This window comes from Mustela putorius, unplaced genomic scaffold, assembly GCF_011764305.1.
Source record: "Mustela putorius furo isolate JIRA1106 unplaced genomic scaffold, ASM1176430v1.1 tig00000196_pilon_pilon_pilon, whole genome shotgun sequence".
Classification (NCBI taxonomy): domain Eukaryota; kingdom Metazoa; phylum Chordata; class Mammalia; order Carnivora; family Mustelidae; genus Mustela; species Mustela putorius.
Genome location: NW_025421310.1, coordinates 217,073 through 237,517, shown reverse-complemented (window position 1 = coordinate 237,517; position 20,445 = coordinate 217,073). Strand labels below are relative to the sequence as shown.

At 51.3% G+C, this 20,445-nt stretch overlaps 1 protein-coding gene across 2 annotated transcripts in view; it reads right to left on the bottom strand.

The window, feature by feature from the left end:
• RYR1 (ryanodine receptor 1) overlaps positions 1–20,445 on the bottom strand; it is a 109,839-nt gene that overhangs the window by 70,275 nt on the left and 19,119 nt on the right. For both annotated transcript variants that reach the window (XM_045076770.1, XM_045076771.1), the window contains exons 20-37: positions 19,354–19,570; positions 19,022–19,126; positions 18,742–18,845; positions 18,261–18,344; positions 17,134–17,441; positions 16,122–16,324; positions 14,550–14,724; positions 14,170–14,378; positions 10,808–11,202; positions 9,719–9,851; positions 8,703–8,863; positions 8,110–8,275; positions 6,354–6,440; positions 5,967–6,193; positions 4,020–4,632; positions 1,984–2,244; positions 1,457–1,657; positions 1,015–1,126 (exon numbers count right to left, since the gene is read on the bottom strand). In XM_045076770.1, coding sequence (XP_044932705.1) covers positions 1,015–1,126; positions 1,457–1,657; positions 1,984–2,244; positions 4,020–4,632; positions 5,967–6,193; positions 6,354–6,440; positions 8,110–8,275; positions 8,703–8,863; positions 9,719–9,851; positions 10,808–11,202; positions 14,170–14,378; positions 14,550–14,724; positions 16,122–16,324; positions 17,134–17,441; positions 18,261–18,344; positions 18,742–18,845; positions 19,022–19,126; positions 19,354–19,570 — 3,761 coding nt within the window. The remainder of the gene's footprint in view (positions 1–1,014; positions 1,127–1,456; positions 1,658–1,983; positions 2,245–4,019; positions 4,633–5,966; positions 6,194–6,353; positions 6,441–8,109; positions 8,276–8,702; positions 8,864–9,718; positions 9,852–10,807; positions 11,203–14,169; positions 14,379–14,549; positions 14,725–16,121; positions 16,325–17,133; positions 17,442–18,260; positions 18,345–18,741; positions 18,846–19,021; positions 19,127–19,353; positions 19,571–20,445) is intronic.

The following is a 20,445-nucleotide window of genomic DNA, read 5'->3' as shown; positions in this document are numbered from 1 at the left end:
GAAGATTAAAAAAGAATGGAGAAAAAATGGGTGCCTGGGTGGCTCAGTGGGTTAAGCCGCTGCCTTCGGCTCAGGTCGTGATCTCAGGGTCCTGGGATCGAGTCCCGCATCGGGCTCTCTGCTCGGCAGGGAGCCTACTTCCCTCTCTCTCTCTCTACCTGCCTCTCCATCTACTTGTGATTTCTCTCTGTCAAATAGATAAATAAAATCTTAAAAAAAAAAAAAGAATGGAGAAAAAATAACAGAGCCTCAGAGCCTGTGGGACACAATCAAATCAATCAGTCAATCAATACATGCAAAAGGGGAGTCCCAAAAAGAGAGATGAGAAATAGCAGGGAAAATACTTGGAGAAATAGTAGCCCCAAAGTCCCAAATTTGATGTAAAATATTAATCCACACATCCAAGAAACTTAACGAACTCCAAGTAGGATAAAATCAGACAGCGCCACACCTAGATACATCCTACCCAACCGTTTCAAAGCAAAGGCAAATGGAAAACTTGAAAGTCAGCCAGAGAAAAACCACTAACCACATACAAAAGAATCTTAGTAAGATTATTAACTGACTTATTACCAGAAACAATGGAGGTTATCCATTTATCCTTCCAGCCACCCAACCACCTCTCCCTCCAATTTTCAGTGATCCATCTATCCATCCATCTGACCAACATCACGCTTCCCTTATCCATCCATCCACCCAGCCATCTCTTCACCCATTTCTTTACTCACTCATCTCTCTATCACCAATTTATGCACTCATTAGTCACTTGCCCGTAGCCACCCATCCATGTATAATCCACTCAAATACCCATACAAACTTATCCTTTCACTCATCCTCTATCTGTTCATGAATATGTCTGTTCATTCATTCATTCATTTGTTCACATGTTATTTCATTCAAGCAAAAGTTACATTGCACCAATACTGTACATATTTAAGATCAGGAAGTCTTAGGGAAACTTTAGGAGAAGTCTCAAGAGAAAGTCTGGGAGATGGATTCTCTCATCTCTCTTACCACAGTGTGCCAGCAAGTCTTGATGAAATTCCAGCAAATCCTGTCGGACTTCTTCAGGGAGAGGACACTCTTCCTCATCCCCACCATCTTTGAAGTGCAACAGCATGTTTATCTAGAGGAAGGTCAAAAGTTAGAAAGAGGGTCAGAGGCCCAAGAGCAGGAACTCCAAGGTCAAGGATCAAAGATCGAATTGTGAGTCCCTACTTAAGGTTCTGAGCTGGTGAGGACTATTTGAGAAACTAGAGGTTTGAAAGGAGTCAGTGTCAGTCTGAAGTGACCAAGAGCTCAGACTGGTTCAGAGAGAAATAGAAGAGTAAGAGATAAAGATATCAATAAGGTCAGAGGCCAGGCACGAGTTTAAAGATGTCATGCCACCAGTACAGGGAGAGGTTAAAGTTGGGGTTTGGACAGTAATTCCAGCTGGGGTCAAGTGTCAGAGTACCTGCTCCTGGGGTGGGGAGCGGAACTCGCGAGTACGTCTTGCAGTCTCAGCAGCAGACATGGTGAAGGCTTTCATGAGGAGGCCATAGCGGTCCCGCTGGTTGGCCTGGAGCTTGTCCACATAGCGCTCCGCAAAGGCTGCTAGGGATTCCACCCGGTGCTGTAGCTCTTGGTCACAGAAATACTCCAGCAGGTGGCACATCTATGGGAGGACAGCCAGACAGATGGTGATGAGATCATCCTTGAAACTCTTCTTGCTTCCTCTCCCCTCTCCATGGCCCTGCCCTATCTGCCACAATCATTTCCTGCCTGGACCTTTAAGCCAGACTTCTCCATGGTCTTATCTCTCCAATCCACCTGCCACATGGCAACCAGAGAGATCATTTGAGATCAGCAGCACTCCAATCACCTGTGGCACATCCATAGCTCCCCACTTCCTGGGGACAAAGTCCAGACTCATGCCCCATCAGATCCTCTGTTTCCCAGCCCAGGTAGGGGGAGGCTGGAGAAGAGGAAGAACCAGCCCACCTGTAACTTCACAGATTCTGGCAACTTCATCTGGAGCAGCCCTTCCTCCAAGCCTTCTTCTTTCTCCCCTTCTGCTGTCTCCTCTTCCTCTTTTTCCTCATCTTCTTTCTCCTGTGCCTCTTCCTCTTCATCCTCCTCCTTCTCCTCTTCATCTTCTTCTTCTTCCTCCTCTTCCTCTTCCTCTTCTTCCTCAGTGAATACTTCAGGTTCAATCATCTTCAAGATCTGTTTCACATCCTCATCGGCAAAGATGCCCATCACCTACAGGACAAAGTCTGGGTCCTTCCCTGTGCCCACAAGACCTGCAAATTGAGTCCCAACCTCAGCCCTCCAACCTGCTTCTCCTGCATATGTCAGATTCATTTCTACATGGGCTAGATATGATTCTTCCTACACAAAGAAATGGCATCCCCCTGCCCTACTATTCATCCTCCTTAAGATCCTCCCAGATCCACAGCCTGTGTACTGCCTTACCTGGCCCAGACCACATAGCTAAATATGAGCACCTCTCCCTTCACTAGTAAATGCCCTTTCTCCTAAGCTTGAGCATATGTGACTCTGGAACAGGACACACCCTGCCCTGATGGGATGCCCTCATAGCTCCCACTATATGCTAGAACTCAGTGAACATAATGAAGATGCTAACAGATGGAGGGGAAGTGGGTAAAAGAAACAGAAAAACAGTGGGGGAAAAGAGATGGAGATGTGGAGGGAGGGCTGTGTGGCTGAATTAACAGCTGAGTAGAGGTTTGAAAGGGAGAGAAATTTGTGGGCAGATAAAGGATGGAGAGAAAAGGTAGAGGAAGAGACGGGTGGACGGATGGACGAACGACAGGATATATAATCTCTGGGTAGGTGGGTAGGTGGATGGATGATTCGATAAGTGCATGAGTATGTTAATGAGTGGATGGGAAAACAGATAAATGGGTAAATAGCCAGGGGGTAGGGTGGGATGGTTGGATGATGGGCAGGTGGATAGGTGTGCGCTTGAAAATTTGGATGGATGGATATATGGATGAGACATTAGATGGGTATGTGAATGAAAAGATACATGCAGGGTGTCTGGGTGGCTCAGTGGGTTAAGCCTCTGCCTTCGACTCAGGTCATGATCTCAGGGTCCTGGGATTGAGTCCCGCATGGAGCTCTCTGCTCAGCGGGGAGCCTGCTTCCCTCTCTCTCTCTCTCTCTACCTGCTTCTCTGCCTACTTGTGATCTCTCTTTCTGTCAAATAAACAAATAAAATCTTTAAAAAAAGATACATGCAATAAAGGATGAAAAATGGGTGGACGGTGGGTAGATGAATGGGTGTAACTGGATGGATTTGTGGTTAGGTGGATGGATGTATACACATACGGATTGAGAGATGCAGTGCTGGACATACAGGTAGGTGGAAAATGAACAGATGAATCTGTAGATGGGTGGGTGGATGGATATGTGGATGAATGTATGCACAGGTGGAAGAAGGATGATAATTGGATGTATGAAAGTTAAGATAGATTCATAAATAAATGGCTAGGTGGGTAAATGAATAGATGGAATGGTAGATATACTGACAGATGAGTAAGTGGAAGGATGAATGGACAACTAGATTGGAAGTTGGATATATGGATACATGGATGGATGGATGGATGGATGGATGGGTGGATGGATGGATGGATAGCTGGATGGATGGCATTACTGATTTTTCAATAATCAATAAATGATCAATAAAGGCCATTAAATGGATGCACCTGTGGATGGGAAGGTGGGGGTATATCTGAATGAATAGAAGGGTGGAGGACGGATGGACAGATGGATGAATGATGGTTGTTTGGGTGGATGAATGGAAAGAAGGGAGAAAAGATTAAAAAACTGATTAATAGATGAATGGATGGGAAGAAAAGTGAACGAAGAGATGAGTAGATGACAGGAGAAGAAGTTGAAAGGTGGAGGATGGAGAGGTGAATGGGTGGTTGGATGCACAGATGAGAGGGGGATTGGCAGAGGATTTGGAATGTGGAAGAACAGGACAGAGGGAAGCAGGAGGAAGCCATTACCAGCAGGGTGGACACGAGCTTGAGCACGGGTACGAACTGGAACTCCACAGAGCCCCCGACAGGGTCACGTGCGTGCTGCCCACCATCTCGCACGGCCTCCCCCAGCATTCTCAGTGCTTTATCCCGCAGGGCCTCCAGAGGGATGCTGGGGCTGAGGCGGGCCGGAGCTTCCGCCACCCCGGCAGCCGGCAGGGCGGCCACGAAACAGGGGGGTGAGAAATGGTGTGGAGGCCGCAGCGAGGTGGTGACGCCAACGCCAGGCAGCCCGTGGCGGCGGGGACCGTCTTCTGCGCTTCTTCCGGGTGGGAAGAGAGTGATGGCACGGGTCTCCTCCGTGAGGGGCACGATGTACTCAGAGAGCATGGAGCGGCGGCTGCGGCAGGCGCTTTCCAGGTGGATGCTGATGAGGAGGTCATAGTAACCAGCCCGCAGCGGCCCCGGCAGGTGCGCATCCTCCAGCGCGTGCAGCAGCTGCGCCTGGTCCACGTGGCTGCACAGAGCATGCGCCACGCGGTTGTTGCCCAGCGCGCACACTGCACGGTAGAGGCGGAGGGTGTGGGAGTGGAACCGCTGCAGGTCCAGGCGCTCCGACAGCTCCAGGATGTCCATGGATCTGCGGCGGCGAAGGGCCATAGCCGGGGACAGAGCCAGCGGAGGAGGTGAAAGACAGGCACAGACCACAGGGAGGCAAAAAAAAAAAAAAAAAAAAAAAAAATGCTTAAGGTGAGTGTCGGCCATCCCAGGAGGGAATCCCAGTGTCCTGCTGGGTCAGGGTTCTGTGAAGTCTGCGGAGCTGGGTCTAGGAGTCTTGTAATAGTCTGGACGCCCCTAGTGGTCTGCGGACTCGTTGGGCCATATCTGGGATCCCTGGCATGGTCTGGTACTCGGGGGGTGTCTGAGACTCCATGGAGGGGATCTGGTGACCAGAGATACATCTGGGATCCCCAAATTGGGACTGAACCTGCCTCTGGCAGGCCTGAGTAACCTGGCTATGTTTGAATACGACTAGAATGTAAACCAGGGCAGGACATTTCTGCCTTTTGGGTTGGTTGTGAGTTTTTTGTTTGTTTGGTTTGCTTTGTTTTGCTATATTCCCAGCACCTAAACAGGACTTGGCACATAGTAAGCGCTTAATCAATACTTGTTGGATAGATGATAGGCAGATGGATAGATAGATTGATAAAGTATGTGAGTGAGCATATCTGGGAATCCCGGGGATGGGTCTGAGTCCCCTTGGGCAAGTCTGAGCCCCCGGAGTTATCCATGAGTATTGCTAGAATGTCCATTCACACAGGTTTGGTGTTTCCAGCCTAGAGTGCTGTTGGTCACACAGGAAGAGCTCAGAGCCATCTGCTCAGTGCATAAATGAATAAATAAAGGAAAGATGAAGCACATCAGAGCTTACTGGGGTGTCTGGGGTGGGAGTCTGTTCAGGGTACCTAAGAACATTCCTGCCATACATGTGACCACATCTCTACTCTGGGTGTGTCTGGGTCCCCAGGACTGGCTTTGAGATCTCCCTGGGATACATCCAGCCTCTCTCCGTGTGCCCAAGACACCTGGCATGCATTCAGGCCTCTCTGAGTCCTGTCCATGTCCTTCTGAGGTGCACTTGAGGCTTCTGGAGCTTGTGTGGCTCCTCGGTGTGGATCTGGGCTCCTTGAGACAGCCTTGGAACCCTGTGGGGTAGGTCTGGTTTCCCTGGAGGTGAGTCTGAAGTCTGCTAAGATGGGCCTAAAGCCCTCTGAGGTGGATCTGGTGTCCCCTGGAGTCTTATCTGGGGATAAGGGATAACCCTAAGTCAGGGTTCCCTAATGTAGGCTTGGGGCCTTTTGGGGTGTTGGCTGGAGTCCTGGGGTACTGGTGGAAGGGGACACTGAGAGGGTTCCAGAACCCAGAGGACTTGCAATTTCCATCCCACCCCCATGAGCCTGGGCTGGCCCTGACCGGTTCTCCTCAGGGATGTGCAAAGCCATCATGATCAGCGGCTCCTGGCACTGCACGGCCCAGCCCAGCCGCTCGCCCGCACGTCGTGTCTCCACCTGCAGGAAGTGATTGGGCATACGGCTCCACGAGACGGGCATCAGCATCTGCACCTCTAGCCGAGGCGGGCACTGCGGGGCCGGGTTCTTGCGCTCACTCAGAAACATGGCAGCCGACAGCGGCATGATGTTCTAGGGGCACAGAGGTATGCACGGGTCAGGATTCTCAGCCCTCTCTGTCCTGCCACTCTGCTTCCAGGGAGACCTCTCACACTGTCCCAATTTTCAGCCACTCCACCAGCCTGAACTCCTGTACCTACTGCCTCAGCCTGCCCCATCACTGCACTCTTACCTTCTGCTTCCCCAACTCAAACTGGATTACGTTCTGGTGAGTGGGCAGGACAAAGACGGCAGGAAACAGCTTCGTGTTGGGCTCCACCTGGCAAGGAAGAAGAGGCCAGGGTGAGGAAGAGGGTGAACTGGAGGTGATGTTGACTCTGGATCCTGAACTCTGGGATTGATTACCCCAGCCTGACACTGCTGGAGTCTACAGATCCAAACTCAGGCACTGAAAGTGCCCCAGGGTCCCCGAGGTTGCTCATGGGCTACACCACCTCTGATCTAGATGGGGCCAGCCTCCTCCTGCTCTCCCAGGGGCAACGTTATCTCCCGGATCATTGTGCCTTTCATGCACTCCACCTGGAATACCATTTCTGTTTCTCTCCCAAGACTCATTCGTCAAAACCCAGGAAGGTCTTCTGATGGCACTTTCCCTCCAGCCCTTCTGATATCCACAGTGGAACCCACTTATGAGTTCCATCACCTCAGCCTCCATCACCACAAACACCATCCTCTGTGAAGAAGCCTTGCCAAACCTGAATCTAACCACACCCGCGGACCCATCTGCCAGTTGACAGGAAATACAGGGGACAGAGGAAAATGATCAAACAACACCATGGGGATGCATCAGCCAGATGCAGACTGAGAAGCCAGGCCAGCACTCTTCAGATGGTGGTAGACACATGAATCCCCAGGATTAAATTTTGGATTCTTATTGGGCAGGTCTAGGGGGAAGCCTGAGAGTCCTCATCTCTAACGAGCTCCCAGGCAATGCAGATCCTGCTTATCAGGGGACTACACTTTGGGAAGCAAAGCTTTCCAGGACAGACAGCCTGGTTTCTTTAACAAACACATTTCAGAGAAGAAGAGAGATATGGAAGGGAAATCTACATATGAGAGACTCGAGGGGCATAGCAACCAACTAAAATATATGACTTTATTTGGATTCCAATTCAAATGAACAAATGAAAAAAGACACTTTTGAGACAACCAGAGAAACATGAACAGGGATTGGATTAGTTAGGAATTACTAGGGTTTGTGGGGTTTTTTAGATACAGGTGGTATAGTGGTTATGCTTTTTAAAAGAATCCTTACTTTTGCAGAGATATATACTGAAAAGAGATGAAACCATATGATATCCAGGGTCTCCTTCACAATCATCCGGTGTGGACATGAAGGTGGGTGTGAAGGGTAAAGATGACACAAGATCAGCTACGAGTGGGGAACAGTTAGAGCTGGGCAGTGGGGACATGGAGGACTAGTACACTATCTTAGTTTTGCATATTTTTGAAATTCTCCATTTAAGATAAATTTTTAAATAAAATCCAAGTAGGATGGATTAATGGATAGATAAGTGGATAAATACGTGGTAAAGCCAGTGTGGGTGGGAGGTTCTTGCTAGTGGGTATATGGTGTTCACTGTATGATTCCTTTAATTTTGTTGTATATCTGCAAGCTTTCATAATAAAATGTTGAGAAGGAAAAGCCCACCTGAGGATTCATCTTAAGGTGTTCCCTGATGGGTGAAAAGTTGGCGACTGGTGTCAGTGGGCCCAAGAGGGACTATGGGCCCCTCTCCAGGGTCAAGGCAGTGCTTTGTGTCCCCCTTTCAGGGAGTCAGTTCAGTGGACAGTTAGCCAGGTGATCTCCCAGGGACTTCCCAGATCTGGCCTTCTATGGAGTCTGTCCTCAGAGGGGTCTGGAAGGGTCTTCCCAGCATACTGGGACATGAGGACACTATTGATATGTTGCTAAGGGTTGGGCTCACCTGGAAAAAGGTGTTGCTCTCTTTGCCATTGGCAGTAAAGGTCATCAGACCAGTGGCCAAGTCCACCAGGCAGCCAATGACAAGGTCTGTGTGGCTGATCCGGCCCTGCTGCCCGGAGCTCACGAAGTCCCCGCCCCACACCATGTAGCAGTTGCTGCACTTGAGGCTGAAGGAAAAGCAGTGGTCACTGCATGGCTCCTCAGCCAAGGTGCTCTGGACCCTGGACACTTTCTTCCCCAAACTCCCAGAATACCATGACCTCAGAGCTCCACCCCCAGACCCCCACCACCTGCAGACCTGAGTGCCAAAACCCCAGGCCCCTCAGAGCGAGAGTTCTTAGAAGCTGGCTGGGGGTTCTGGGAGGCAGAGAGGGAAGGGGAACGGGAAGACAGAACACAGACAGGAGGTAATGTAGAAAGGGGAGCATGAGATGAAGGAAGAGAAAATGGAAAAGGCCAAATAGAAAATGAAGAGGAAAACCCAGAGGAGGAAAGTAAACAGGTAGAGAAGAGGAGAAGAAGGGGATGGAAGCTGCTGGGGCTAGCCTGGGGAGATCCAGGTCACCTCCCACAGTCCCCACCTCTCCCCAGCACCTGCTGTGGACGTTGCCTTGTTCGTCCCCCATGGTCACTGTCACTGCCCGGACCTTGCTGAGCTCGAAGTTCATGTCATGCTGATGGTAGTCAGGGGTGACCCAGCCTACCCACACGCAGCTGGGCTCCTGGCCAGCGAAGACCCTCACAGAGTAATAGTACTGGAGAGGCAAAGGGGAACCAGTGGTCAGTCCAAAAGGTTGGTGACATAGGGCTTCCCTGCGTCTCTCTAGATTCACAGTGGCCCCTGAGAGCTCAGCAAGAAATTACTGGATTTGAAACACACACACACACACACACACACACAGGTCTATGTCCCTCTATTTCTGTATCTACTGATACGTTTTTAGATTCGAGAATCCTCTGGGACTATTTGCAATAATTCCGAATTTGGGTCCCTCTCCAAATTACAAAGTTATCAATAAATAATAGTTAACAAACAGTTAGTAAATTTACTTAATATAATCCCCATCAAATGGGCACCATTTGTATCCCCATTTTACTGATGGGAAAACCATAAAGCTTCTATAAAGGAGAAGGCATAGAGCAATGAAGTGACCTACCCACTTGGCACCCAGGTAGCCCATAATCCTAACCACAAGGCTATCTGTCTCAGAAAACATTCCAGATTTGGGAAATCCCCAAACTCTACTGGGGTAGCTGTGAATGTTGGTTCCCAAGAATATGCCAGAATAGCTATTAAATTTGGCGGTATCAAGTTCATATGGGTGAACCCAAATATTGAGGTCCCAAGCCTATACTGGTATTTCCTCTGGATTCTGGGATCCCTGGGAGTTTTATAAGTGTGCCTTATAGCTTCATTGTGTTCTTGTAATTTTTAGGCCCCCAGCTATATGGATTTAGGGGTTCAAAGGACTAGATGAGTGCGTACTCTATTTTGTGGTCTTCAGTGTGTATTGGGTGTCCCCAGGTAATGGCAATCACTAGGGATTGCAGCATGAAATTTGGAAATCTGAGGGGTCTCTGAGGGAAAGCTGAGGGCCCCAGGTTCCCACCGTGGTGGTATTGAGGATGATCTCAGGGTCATCACGGTTGTCAGCTGGCACGACCTCTCGAGGGAGTCGGGGCAGAGTGGGAGTGGCTGGTGGCTGGGTCATCATGGCGACCTTCTTGGCCTTGAATAAGAACCTGGTGATGGGGAGGAAAGGCTACTGTGAAAACCAGCTCTCAAGCCCAGCCCCCCAACCCTCTCCACCACAACATTCATGACCTCCACATCCCATTTCTAACACCCAAGTCCCCACCTCTAGAGGGATAAACTTGCCAACCAAGTCAGCATAATCTGTTCTGGAGACACTGTGCTCTGTGCTTACAGATGCCCAAATTTAAAGGTGCCTCTGGGGACAGGGAGGTTCTCTTTGGGGCATACAGTGTTCCCCCTAAGTCAGCATTTCTCATATGGATGCTAAAGGCACTTGGGAAAGGACAGTCCTTCATTGTGTGGCACTGTCTTGTACATCACCAAAAGCCTGTAGAATGCCTGGAGTCCCCCAGTAGCATCACCACTGTCCCAACACTGTGATAACCAAAATCGGCCACCATTTCCACACATCCACCAAGAGAAACAGACCTACATCGCATTGAAAACCACTGTGATAGTAGAGGAAAGCAGACTTAGTTTCAAGTTGGGTTTAATGCCTTTTGAGGGTCTCCATTGAAGCTAGTTCTTGGGGGGGGTACATTTGAGACACAGAAATGACCCCACTTTAGAAGACCACTGGTGTTCACTGGGATACCTTGGGGTACAGTCAACTCTCCCAAGACACTTCAGTGTCTGTCTGTCCACTTTAGAGCCCATGGATAATAAAGTCCATTGGGTGGAACACTTTGGGACCTACCAGGTACCCCAAGGATAGTGAAGTTCTCCATAGATGTAGTGGGGTACCCCAATTTTATATTCTCTGGGAGATGAGCACATCCCAGGAGATAATCCCTGTCATTTGAGACATGACAGGCCCCTCAGTATTCTGATTCCACTTAACATATATGGGCCACTGAGGGACATAATGGGGTTTCTTACATTATTGAAGTGGGGTGCCTAATTGGGGTTCCTGAGTCCCATCCCAGCCCCACTCTCAACTCACCCTCTCTTTTTGTTCTTCTCTGTGGTAGCATCCTTCTCATTCTCCACCCTGACGGGCTGGGCCTCCAACCCAGCCTGGGCATTGCCCCCGGGCGCCCCCTCCTTGGCATTTCCTTCTTTGCCCCCCTCAGCCTCGCCCCAGCGCCCTGCTGAGCGCCGCAGGTTTTCATAGTCGGGGTCAGGTTCCGCCGCCCGGGCTTCATCCTCAGCGGGGGGCTGCAAGCCAGGGTGTGCTAGTGGGGTGGCCCCTGCAGTACACCGGAAGTGCTGGTGGAACTGGACCGGAAGGCTAAGCCGGAGGAAGAGCATCTCCACCAGACTGTTCTGGGAGCCCCAGGTGCGGTGGCTCAGGCGCAGGCAGGGCGGTGTGTCCACGGTGCCATCCACACGGGCCACCTAAGGGGGAGCAGGAATCTGAGCCAGGCAGGCAGGCTAGACCACTGGTCCTAATCCCAGTCCACACAGAATGACCATGAGGCCTTGGCACACCTGTGTGAGAATTAGCCAAAGACTCACTCCTCGGAGCACATGGGCTCCCTGTTGGACACACAGCTTGGCTGTAGGGTGTGCTCAGCCCTCTGCCTAGCTCTGTCTGGGCCCCTTGTGCAGTGGCAGCCCTGGCCAGACTCTGGAATCGCTTGAGGGAATGTTCCAAACCTACCTACGAACAGGCCTCCCTCCAGACTAATTCATCCACCCATCCATCCATTCCAAGAATACTTCCCGAGACCCTATTAGGTGACAGACACCATTCCCCAGGGCTGGGAACCCAACTGGGAACAGAACAAAGGCCCTGCCCTCCTGGTCTCCTGGGGAGACTCATTCAGAAAAGTGCACAGGTCATAATGCACAACGCAATGAGGTTTTAGAGAAATCCCACTACACATGCGTGCCCAGCTCCCAGACGGAGAAACAGAACTTGACCCAGCTCTACCACCCACCCAGGACCACCCCCCACCCTGGTGCCCATTTAGTCACCACCCTCGCCAAGGCAGCGATTCTGAGGAGGGAAATGTCCCCACCTGGCCTAAACAAGAGGCAGGAGGGGACAGAGGACAGGGGCCAGGACTGGGTGCTCCGAGGACTCTCAGAGACTTTTTGGAGACTCCATGAACAGATGGAATAGCTCCCTTTCTTTCCTGTCCCATCTTCAAAGACCAAATGCCAAGACCTCTGTGCTCCCTGCCAGCCAAAGAATGGACCCCAAAACTGTGGCCAAGATTTGCTGTTCCCAGACTGTCTGCGGGGTCTTCTTCTCCGCTCTCCTCCGTCTCTCATAAACCCGGTTTCCCTCTGCTCCATGGCGATAGTGTACTGACCATCTCCCTCCTGGGATCTGAGATAGTCTTTGTCAGTAACACCCTCCTGATTTCACACACGACAGATCAGCTCTGCCTATTCTCAAACTGCCTATGAACGGGAACCCACGGGATGTGTCATTTTGTGTCTGGCTGCTTTCCCCCGGCACTGTGTCTGTGCGACTCATTACGTGGTTGTGTGTAGGTTAGTCTGTTCGTTCTCACAGCTGTCTAGCCTGCTGTTCTCTGGGTAGAGAACACATCTGGCAGTAGCAGGAATTAGAAGGATCAACGTCTGCTCCTTCAGCCTCTCTAGCCCCTGGCACCTCTGGTCTTTCTGCCTTCACTGTCACCCCCTATAATCCACTCTCGGTGGAGACCTTTCCAAAACTCAGATCTAATCTGGACATTCCCCTGCTTAAAACCCGTCCATTCTCACCTAGTCTTAAAAATGCCACAAATTGCTGATTAATGACAAAAAGAAACTTAGTATTTATCTTCCCCTGGCAGACTCTACCTTAACCAGTCAAAATTAAAGTAATTCGTAGTAAGACCTGATGACACTATGTGCCTCCTGATATGCTGCATCGAGCAGGACACAACGTTCTGGTATTCCTGCCAACCACAGGTCACCTATACCTACTCACGAGGAGAAATTCGACAAACCAAAATGAGAGGTAATCTGCAAGATGACTGGTCTGTACTCTTCAAAAATGTTAGCAGCATGGAAGACAAGACAGACTCAGGAACGTTCGACATTAAAGAATAGAGAGACATGGGGCGCCCGGGTGGCTTAGTCGGTTAAGCATCTGACTCTTGGCTTCTGCTCAGGTCATGATCTCAGGGTTGTGATATCGAGCCCCATGTGGGGCTCCTGTCCCTGTCCCCACTTGTTCATGCCCCCTGCAAATAAATAAATAAGCAAACAAACAAATAAATAAAATCTTAAAAAAAAAAAAAAGAATAAAGAGACATAACAACTAAATGCAGCATCTCATCCTGGATTGGATACTGGACCAGAAAAATAAAAAGACACATTATCACCACAATTAACAAAATCTGAAAAGGGACTATGAATTAGGGAATAGTATGTATTATTGTTAAATTTCCTGATTTTCATGACCAATTTTTGTAACTGCAGTTCTGTCAGAGTCTAGCCTGTTCTGAAGAAATGCACATTGAAATATTTAGGGATAAAGAGGCACGATGGGACGCCTGGCTGGCTTAGTCAGTAGAGCATGTGATTATTGAACTCGGAATCATGAGTTCGAGCCCCATGTTGGGCATAGAGCTTACATTAAAGTTTTTTAAATAAGAGGCATGATGTCTCCAACTTATTCAGATGATTTACAAGTAGAAGGGGGGAGAAGGATTATGTGAGGAGAGCTGAACAATACCATGGTTGGGAAAACAGGCTCAGGAGAAGACAGTCACACACCCAAGGCCACACAGCAAATAAGAAGCCAACCCAGGTGTGCCTGATTCTGAACTACCCACTGAAGCTCAGCCATGTGGGATTCAGGTCCCTCCCAGATAGAGAAAAGGACTGTCACTTTGGTCTACGTGAGCTTTATATGGTTCGAGTTTGATGCCGAGTTTAATTGATAAAAGACACTAGAGCCTAAAAACTAGGGTACTCAGAATAATGAAAAGCTGGTAAAAACAAATAACCCCCCAAAAATGTATACACAGATAGCAATTAGGAAGGATGGTGCCAAAATGTAGAGAGATTTATATTTCTTTAAGCCTTGCTTAAAGATAATTATAGTTACAACTATAGTTATAAGGACTGGAGATAGTTATAAGGACTGGACATTTCCATCGGAGTCATTCAACCCAGCTCCTTTTTTTTTCCCTTCCCCCACTTACTAGGCAAGGCACCTGGAGGTCAGACAGGTTGTGGTTTGCTGAAGTTATACCCCACAAGGCAGCCCTGGGAACCCACTGTCCTTCTACACGGCTTGTGGGGTAACACGGGAGGAAAGGAGAAACTTGGAGAAGAGAACTGCAGGAAGAATGAGGTTCGGAGGCAGATCAGAGGGTACTGAGTGGGGTCCATCCTCACCTCATAGTGGGGGTGCTCGAGGGGCACGGCCTCAAATTGGGGGAGGCTTTTGCTGAACCAGGTGGTGACTGGGCGCTGCATGTTGATGGCGAATGGCTCAAAGCCTTCCTGGAGGCCACAGATGGCGAAGAACCGCAGAGAGCTCACATCCTGGCCCAGGTTCAGGTGACCCACCTGGCCAGGTCCCAAGCTACAGACAGGCAGGAAGCCTGGTGGGAGGGGACGGAGGGGCAGCGATCAGGACAAGGTGGGCAGGGCAGGGGCAGGAGGGGAGGAGGGCCAGTGGAAGGAAGGGATGGAAAAGTAGGAGGCTGGGGATGCAGCGTAGGGTCAGGTGAGAGGAAGGAAAACCAGAAAGGGGCCATGAGGCCCACCCTCACCATCTCCAATCTCGATTTCCCGGAAGGCCGTCTCAGAGCCTGAATCGGACATGAGGACCTCACCATTGAGGGTGAAGATAATGGTGTTCTCTGTGAGGTCGATCATGCAGCCCACGACATCACCTGGCTGCCATGGGCGCCCAAATGGTTCACTGCCCAGGTGCCATCGCTGGCCCTGTGAAGAGGCGAGGGGAAGATTCGACGTGGGAGAGACACGCAGAGAAATGGACACACACAGAGGCAAGGAGACACGTGTAAAGATACATATGCAAGGCATCAGGTCCAGGGCATGGGGGACAGAAGAGGAGTCACCCCCACAGGCCCCCGTCATATCCCACATTTTTTTTTAAGATTTTATTTATTTATTTGACAGAGAGAGATCACAAGTAGGCAGAGAGGCAGGCAGAGAGAGGGGAAGGGAAGCAGGCCCCCTGCTGAGCAGAGAGCCCGATGCGGGACTCGATCCAGGACCCTGAGATCATGACCTGAGCCGAAGGCAGCGGCTTAATCCACTGAGCCACCCAGGCGCCCCATATCCCATATTTGTATCCATGATCCTTGGAATATAAGGCACAGGCTTTCATGCTTTCCCTTCCCACTGATCTCTGTATCCTATCTCCTCCGCCTGAGCTCTCTACTGCTTCCGTACCTGGGGCTGGGGCTGGGATTGTGTAGACCACCGGAGTGGCGGTGGGATGTTGGGGCGGCAGCAAGTGAGATGGATGGAGAGGAAAAATGAAGCTGCCAGTGTCCCCTCTACAGACCCATATAGACCCATATGCCCCCCAGACTAGATCAATGGATAAGGGGATGGGTGAACAGGAAGCAGGGAGTATGGCTGGAGGGAAGCACGGAATGGAAGTTGAGGCTATGTGGGTTGATACAGGGAAGAAAGGAAGTATGGACAGACAGACGAGTGGGTGGGTGGATGGATGAATTGATGGATTCATGCATTAAAGAATTCGATAAATAAACAGAATCACGAATTGAATAAGTGAATGGCGGAACTAACAAGTGAATGAATAAACAGATGGAAATGTAGACGGTCAAGTGATTTTCTGGACGGCTGAGTAGGTGGATGGATAGTTGAATTTATGGGGAGAGGAAAGGGTGAACAGAAGGATGGCTGGATAGAGGGACGGATGATGGACAGGTATTTACATAAACAAGGACACCTGGGTGGCTCAGTCAGTTAAGCCTCTGCCTTCAGCTCAGGTCATGATCTCAGGGTTGCGGGATCGAGCCCCACGTCGGGTTCCCCACTTAGCAGGGAGTTTGCTTTTGCTCTGCGTCTCCCTCTGCCCTTCCCCTTGCTCATGCGCGCTCTCACTCCCTCTCTTTCTCTCAAATAACTAACAAAATAAATCTTTGTTTTAAAAAAAGATACATGTAAGGACAGGGAGGGTGGGATGGATGGACAGATGGATGGATGGACAGACAAACGGATGAATGAGCAGTAGGGCAGATGCCGGGACGAGTGGACAGTGGGGCACACACAGAAGCAGAACTGGATGTATGAGCTATGGGAGGGACCATAGGGCCTGGCAGAATGGAGCCCAGGGAGGTACCCACGCGGTGCCCGTTGAAGACATAGGCCAGCTCATCAGCTCCCAGCTCCACGTCAGGCCGCAGGTCGGGCCTCGCCCAGCCCACTCGCATCTCACCCGTGGTGACCGCTTCAAACTCAAAGTACCAGCGTCCACTCTGCACCGTATAGGATTTCTCTGCCCGGAAGATACGCACCCGGTCCCAGCGAGACTGGCTCTCCACCTGACCTACAAGTGGGGCCAGGCAGAGTCAGGGGCTGTGTGGGGAGTGGATCCCAAGATACTTGAGAGGTTGGTGGGAGATACCAGAGAAGTCAAGGGCCTTGCAGGACTGGGAGAAGAGGATAATTCCTTGGAGTTACAGGAGAAGACCTGGGGACTCTCAGACTAGGCAAAGAGGTGGTTAGGGCCTCCTAAGTGAGACCCCCCCCCATCTCATTAGCAGTGAGAACCCTCAGAGAAGAGATGCTTACGGGACAGAAAGTCAGGTCAGTCACCGTCATGGTTTAGGGTTAAGGGTCAAGAGAAGGGTCGATGCTTAGATTCCAGGGTTGAGAGCAGGCTCAGGGAGAGGATAGAAATTGGGGTTGGGACCGGGGTAGAGAATCTGAAGACTGGGGACCACAGCTAGGGGGGCCGATGGCAGCTGGGATTGGAAGTCTGTGATAGGTCAGGGGTCAGGTTAGGGGGTGCGGTTAGACATTCTGAGTTCTTGGTTGGGTGGCTCCACAGTGTAGCCACAGTCCAGAGTTCAGGGGGTTAGATGCCATAGCTGGGGGTCCAGGACTGGAGTCCGGGGTCCGGGCTGGTGCTCATTGGGCTCCTGACCTGGCAAGGCTCGCATATAACCAAGGTCAGTGGTCAAGATTGAGTTCAGGGCTGGGGTCAGAGTAAGGGTCAGGGTCGCGGGGGGAGAAGGCTCAGTGTTGTAGATGCAGCCCATTCAGGGGCTGAGTAGGGTCAGAAGTCCGGGGCCAGCTGGCCAGGCCCACATCAGGGTAGGAGTTAGCGTCAGGGGCCCAGAGGTCGGCACTCACTGGGCTCCTGGTCAGGCGGCTCGATGTTGTAGCCATAGCCCAGCAGCGTGCGCACGGCCTGGCAGAGGCTATCCCGGTTGCTGCGTTTGGTGGCCTCATCCAGCAGGCGGTAGGGCACAAGGCGAGGGTTGCGGCGTGCTGGGATGTCCTGCACCGCACTGTAGCTCCAGCCCTGGGCTACGCGGTCCCGTGCCCATACGTTGTGCCCATTCTCTGCCAGCCGGTCCACCAGCGTCATCTGTGCCGGTGTCAGCCGCACGTGGCTCAGGTCTAGGGGCGCCGGCTTGTACCCGTTGCTCATCATGTACCTGTGTGTGCGGCAGAGCTCGGTGAGAGCAGACCCCTCATCCCCACCTCTGGGCTCTGCACCACGGAGTCCCTGACTTCTGATCCTCGCTCCCAGGCTACTGTGATCCTGAGTTCTGAGTCTGGGGACGCCTAGCACTCGATCTCTGACATCAGGGTTCCACAGCCCCCCCAAATGAGCTCTGAGATACTTGGCCTCTTAACGCAGGATCCTGTGACTGGCAAGGGCTTTCGCTTCACTGATCTCTCGCCTCTCTGACTCCTGCGTTGTGATTTGGGGAACCTGATCCTCAACCCTAGAACTCTGGCCTCCTCTCACCTCTAACTCTGAGGTTTCTTACCTCTGACCTTGAACCCTATCACTTCAGATTCCTGGCTTTGGAGTCCTTGACCTCTGAACCCTGGCCTCTACCCCCAGGAGCTGTGATCTCTAACCTACAATTTTAGGGTCCCTTACTTGGGACTCCCAACCACTTTTCACCTCTTTCCATCGACTCCCCCCACCTCTGTCTTGGAGATATTACCACTGTTTCCTCATCTTCCCTGATGCCATGGCAGACCCTGACCTTGGGTCCTGACTCACATCCACTCTCCCTCTGGAACTCTCACCTCTGTGATCCTGATACCTCCCCAGGCCACTCACCACTGACTCCGCAGCCCTGACCCTGGACTCCTGGTCCCATGACCTTCACCCTAACCTATGACCCCTTTGTCTCTGATCTCGGCCTCCCTACAAGACCCCCTCAACCACCCCGCCCTCACCACGTCATCCACAGCCTCACATGCTACCCCCCAGATGGGACCCGAGCCATCACACTCACGTCTTGGGGAGTTTGGTCTTCTTCAGGTTGTCCTCCGCCTTCTCATCTGCCATGCCCACATGGCAGCCCAGCGCCAGTAGAGTCCTGTGGCACGGGAGACAGGGTCACCCCACACAACCTCCTGGCCCCTGGCCTCCGCTCCCTGGGCCCGGCTCCCCTCCTCCCCTGGCCCCCGCCAGCCCTCTGTATCTCTTGCTCTGGCTTCCTGGGTGTCTGTCCCCATTTCTCTGTCTCAGTCTCTGTCTCTCTGACTCCTGTCTCTCCCTGCTTCCTTGTCTCTGTCTCTTCGACTATGTCCATCTTTTCCTGTCTACTTCTTTCCCTGATTCTGTCTCTCTCTTTCTCTTACTGCTCTGCTCTCTTTATGCCTCTGTCACTTTCTTGCCCTCCGTCAGTCTCTGCCTCACAATCCCCGTCTCTCCTTGCCTTCTTCCTCCCCAGTAGTCAGGCCCAGGCGCCTGCTCCCCAGTACCCTCCTCACTTGAGCGTCTCCCCAGACATCTGCAGGTTGTAATTCCTCTCGGGCTCTGGAAGGCTGTGGAAGTCCACAAGACACGGGTGCAGCCTCTTATTGTCATCCCGAACCTGAAGAAACCCCAATGTCAACTCCTTGGGGTCGCCTTCCCTCCCCACAGCACACCCAGCCTTTGACCCCTGACCTCCAGCCCTGCCACAGGAAACCCAAGAGTCCCTTCCCCCCCAGCTCATTCCCCCAGCAGCAAATGCAGCCCAACACCCTCAGGCAGCAGGCCGCCCCTCACCAGGCCGTAGGTCCAGCCCTGCTCAATGCGAGTTAGCGCCCAGAGTTCATGGATGTTCTCCGCCAGCTTCTCCCGAATACGCTCCAGATGGGGAGGCAGGACAATCTGGGGGAAAGGTAGGGAATGTTTGGGAGGTCCCTGTGTTCCTTCCAGCCTGCACCATGACCCTTCTTCCCAAGAACATGTACAAGCGAGCCCTGGACAGTCCCAAGAACTTTCCTGCTGTTATAAGCCTGCTCCTCATCACCGGACCCTGACCCCAGGGTTGACACCCAGCTGAGTAAGGTCTTAGAATCACAGAATTAAGGAAACCCTTGCAGGGAAGGAAGTACCTGGACAGTGTCCACGGGGCAGGGCACAAAGTCAGTGTGTGAGAGGCAGCGGCTGGGGCCCACCAAGTGGGGCCCCCGAGGCCCCTCCCGTCGATACTCCTTGATGGGCTCCAGATGAAGTCGCTCTCGAGGGAGCACAGCCTCGTGGCATGGGGCATAGCCAGGTGGAGGGAGGAACTTGAATTCGCCATGGCGGCCACCAAGGAGAAACCGCACCCTGAGAGGGAGAGAGGGGTCACTGGCGGGGCAGATTACAGGGAGAATCTGTGCTCAGTGGGGGTAAGGCAGCAATCCTGGGATCAATGGTAAGTTCCGGGAAAGATCAGTGGGCAGTCATAGAGTCATGGAGGTCATTTAGAGTAAAAAAAGAAAGTATAATGTCAAAGAGAATATCTGACGTCAATGGCAATCATTCGAGAATCAAAAAAGGAAAGTGTAGGGTCATTGGGGAGTTAATGCAGAGTCATGGGAAGGTCCACTAAAGAGACCTTGGCTCAACAAAGTATTTGGGGATATTGGGAGTTTTTTTGGAGACCAAGAATGTCATTTGGAAATATCTGATGTAATAGTGAGATAACCATAATCACCACTGGAGAGCCCTTCACAGAGCTTGGGATCATCAGAAAAAGGCGGAGTTACTGAGAGCTCTTTGAAATAATTGGGGTCATTGAGGGATTATGGTCACTAGAAGATTATGGAGCAACTGGAAGATTACCGAGAGATGTCAGGGTCACTGAAAAGTTGCTAAGAGCAAAAGTCATTAGGAGAGTTCAAGATCATTGGGGGATCATTAGGAGGGTCGGGGGTCACTGGAAGACAGCCGTCAGATTCTGGAGTCTTTTGGTGGTCATTGGAATGGCGTAGAGTCATTGAGAGAGCCTGACATCACTTGGAAATTAACTGGGAGAATCTGGGACTTTTAGATCATTGTGCAATTTGGGGGACACTTGAAGGTCACAGGAAGGATATGGGGTTGGGAAGAAGCTGAGGTTATTGGAAGGGTCTGGGTCATTGGGAGGACAATGAAGTGTTTGGGACCATGTAGAGGTCACTGGGACCTTCACACAAGGATCTGATCAGTCAGTCCTGAAG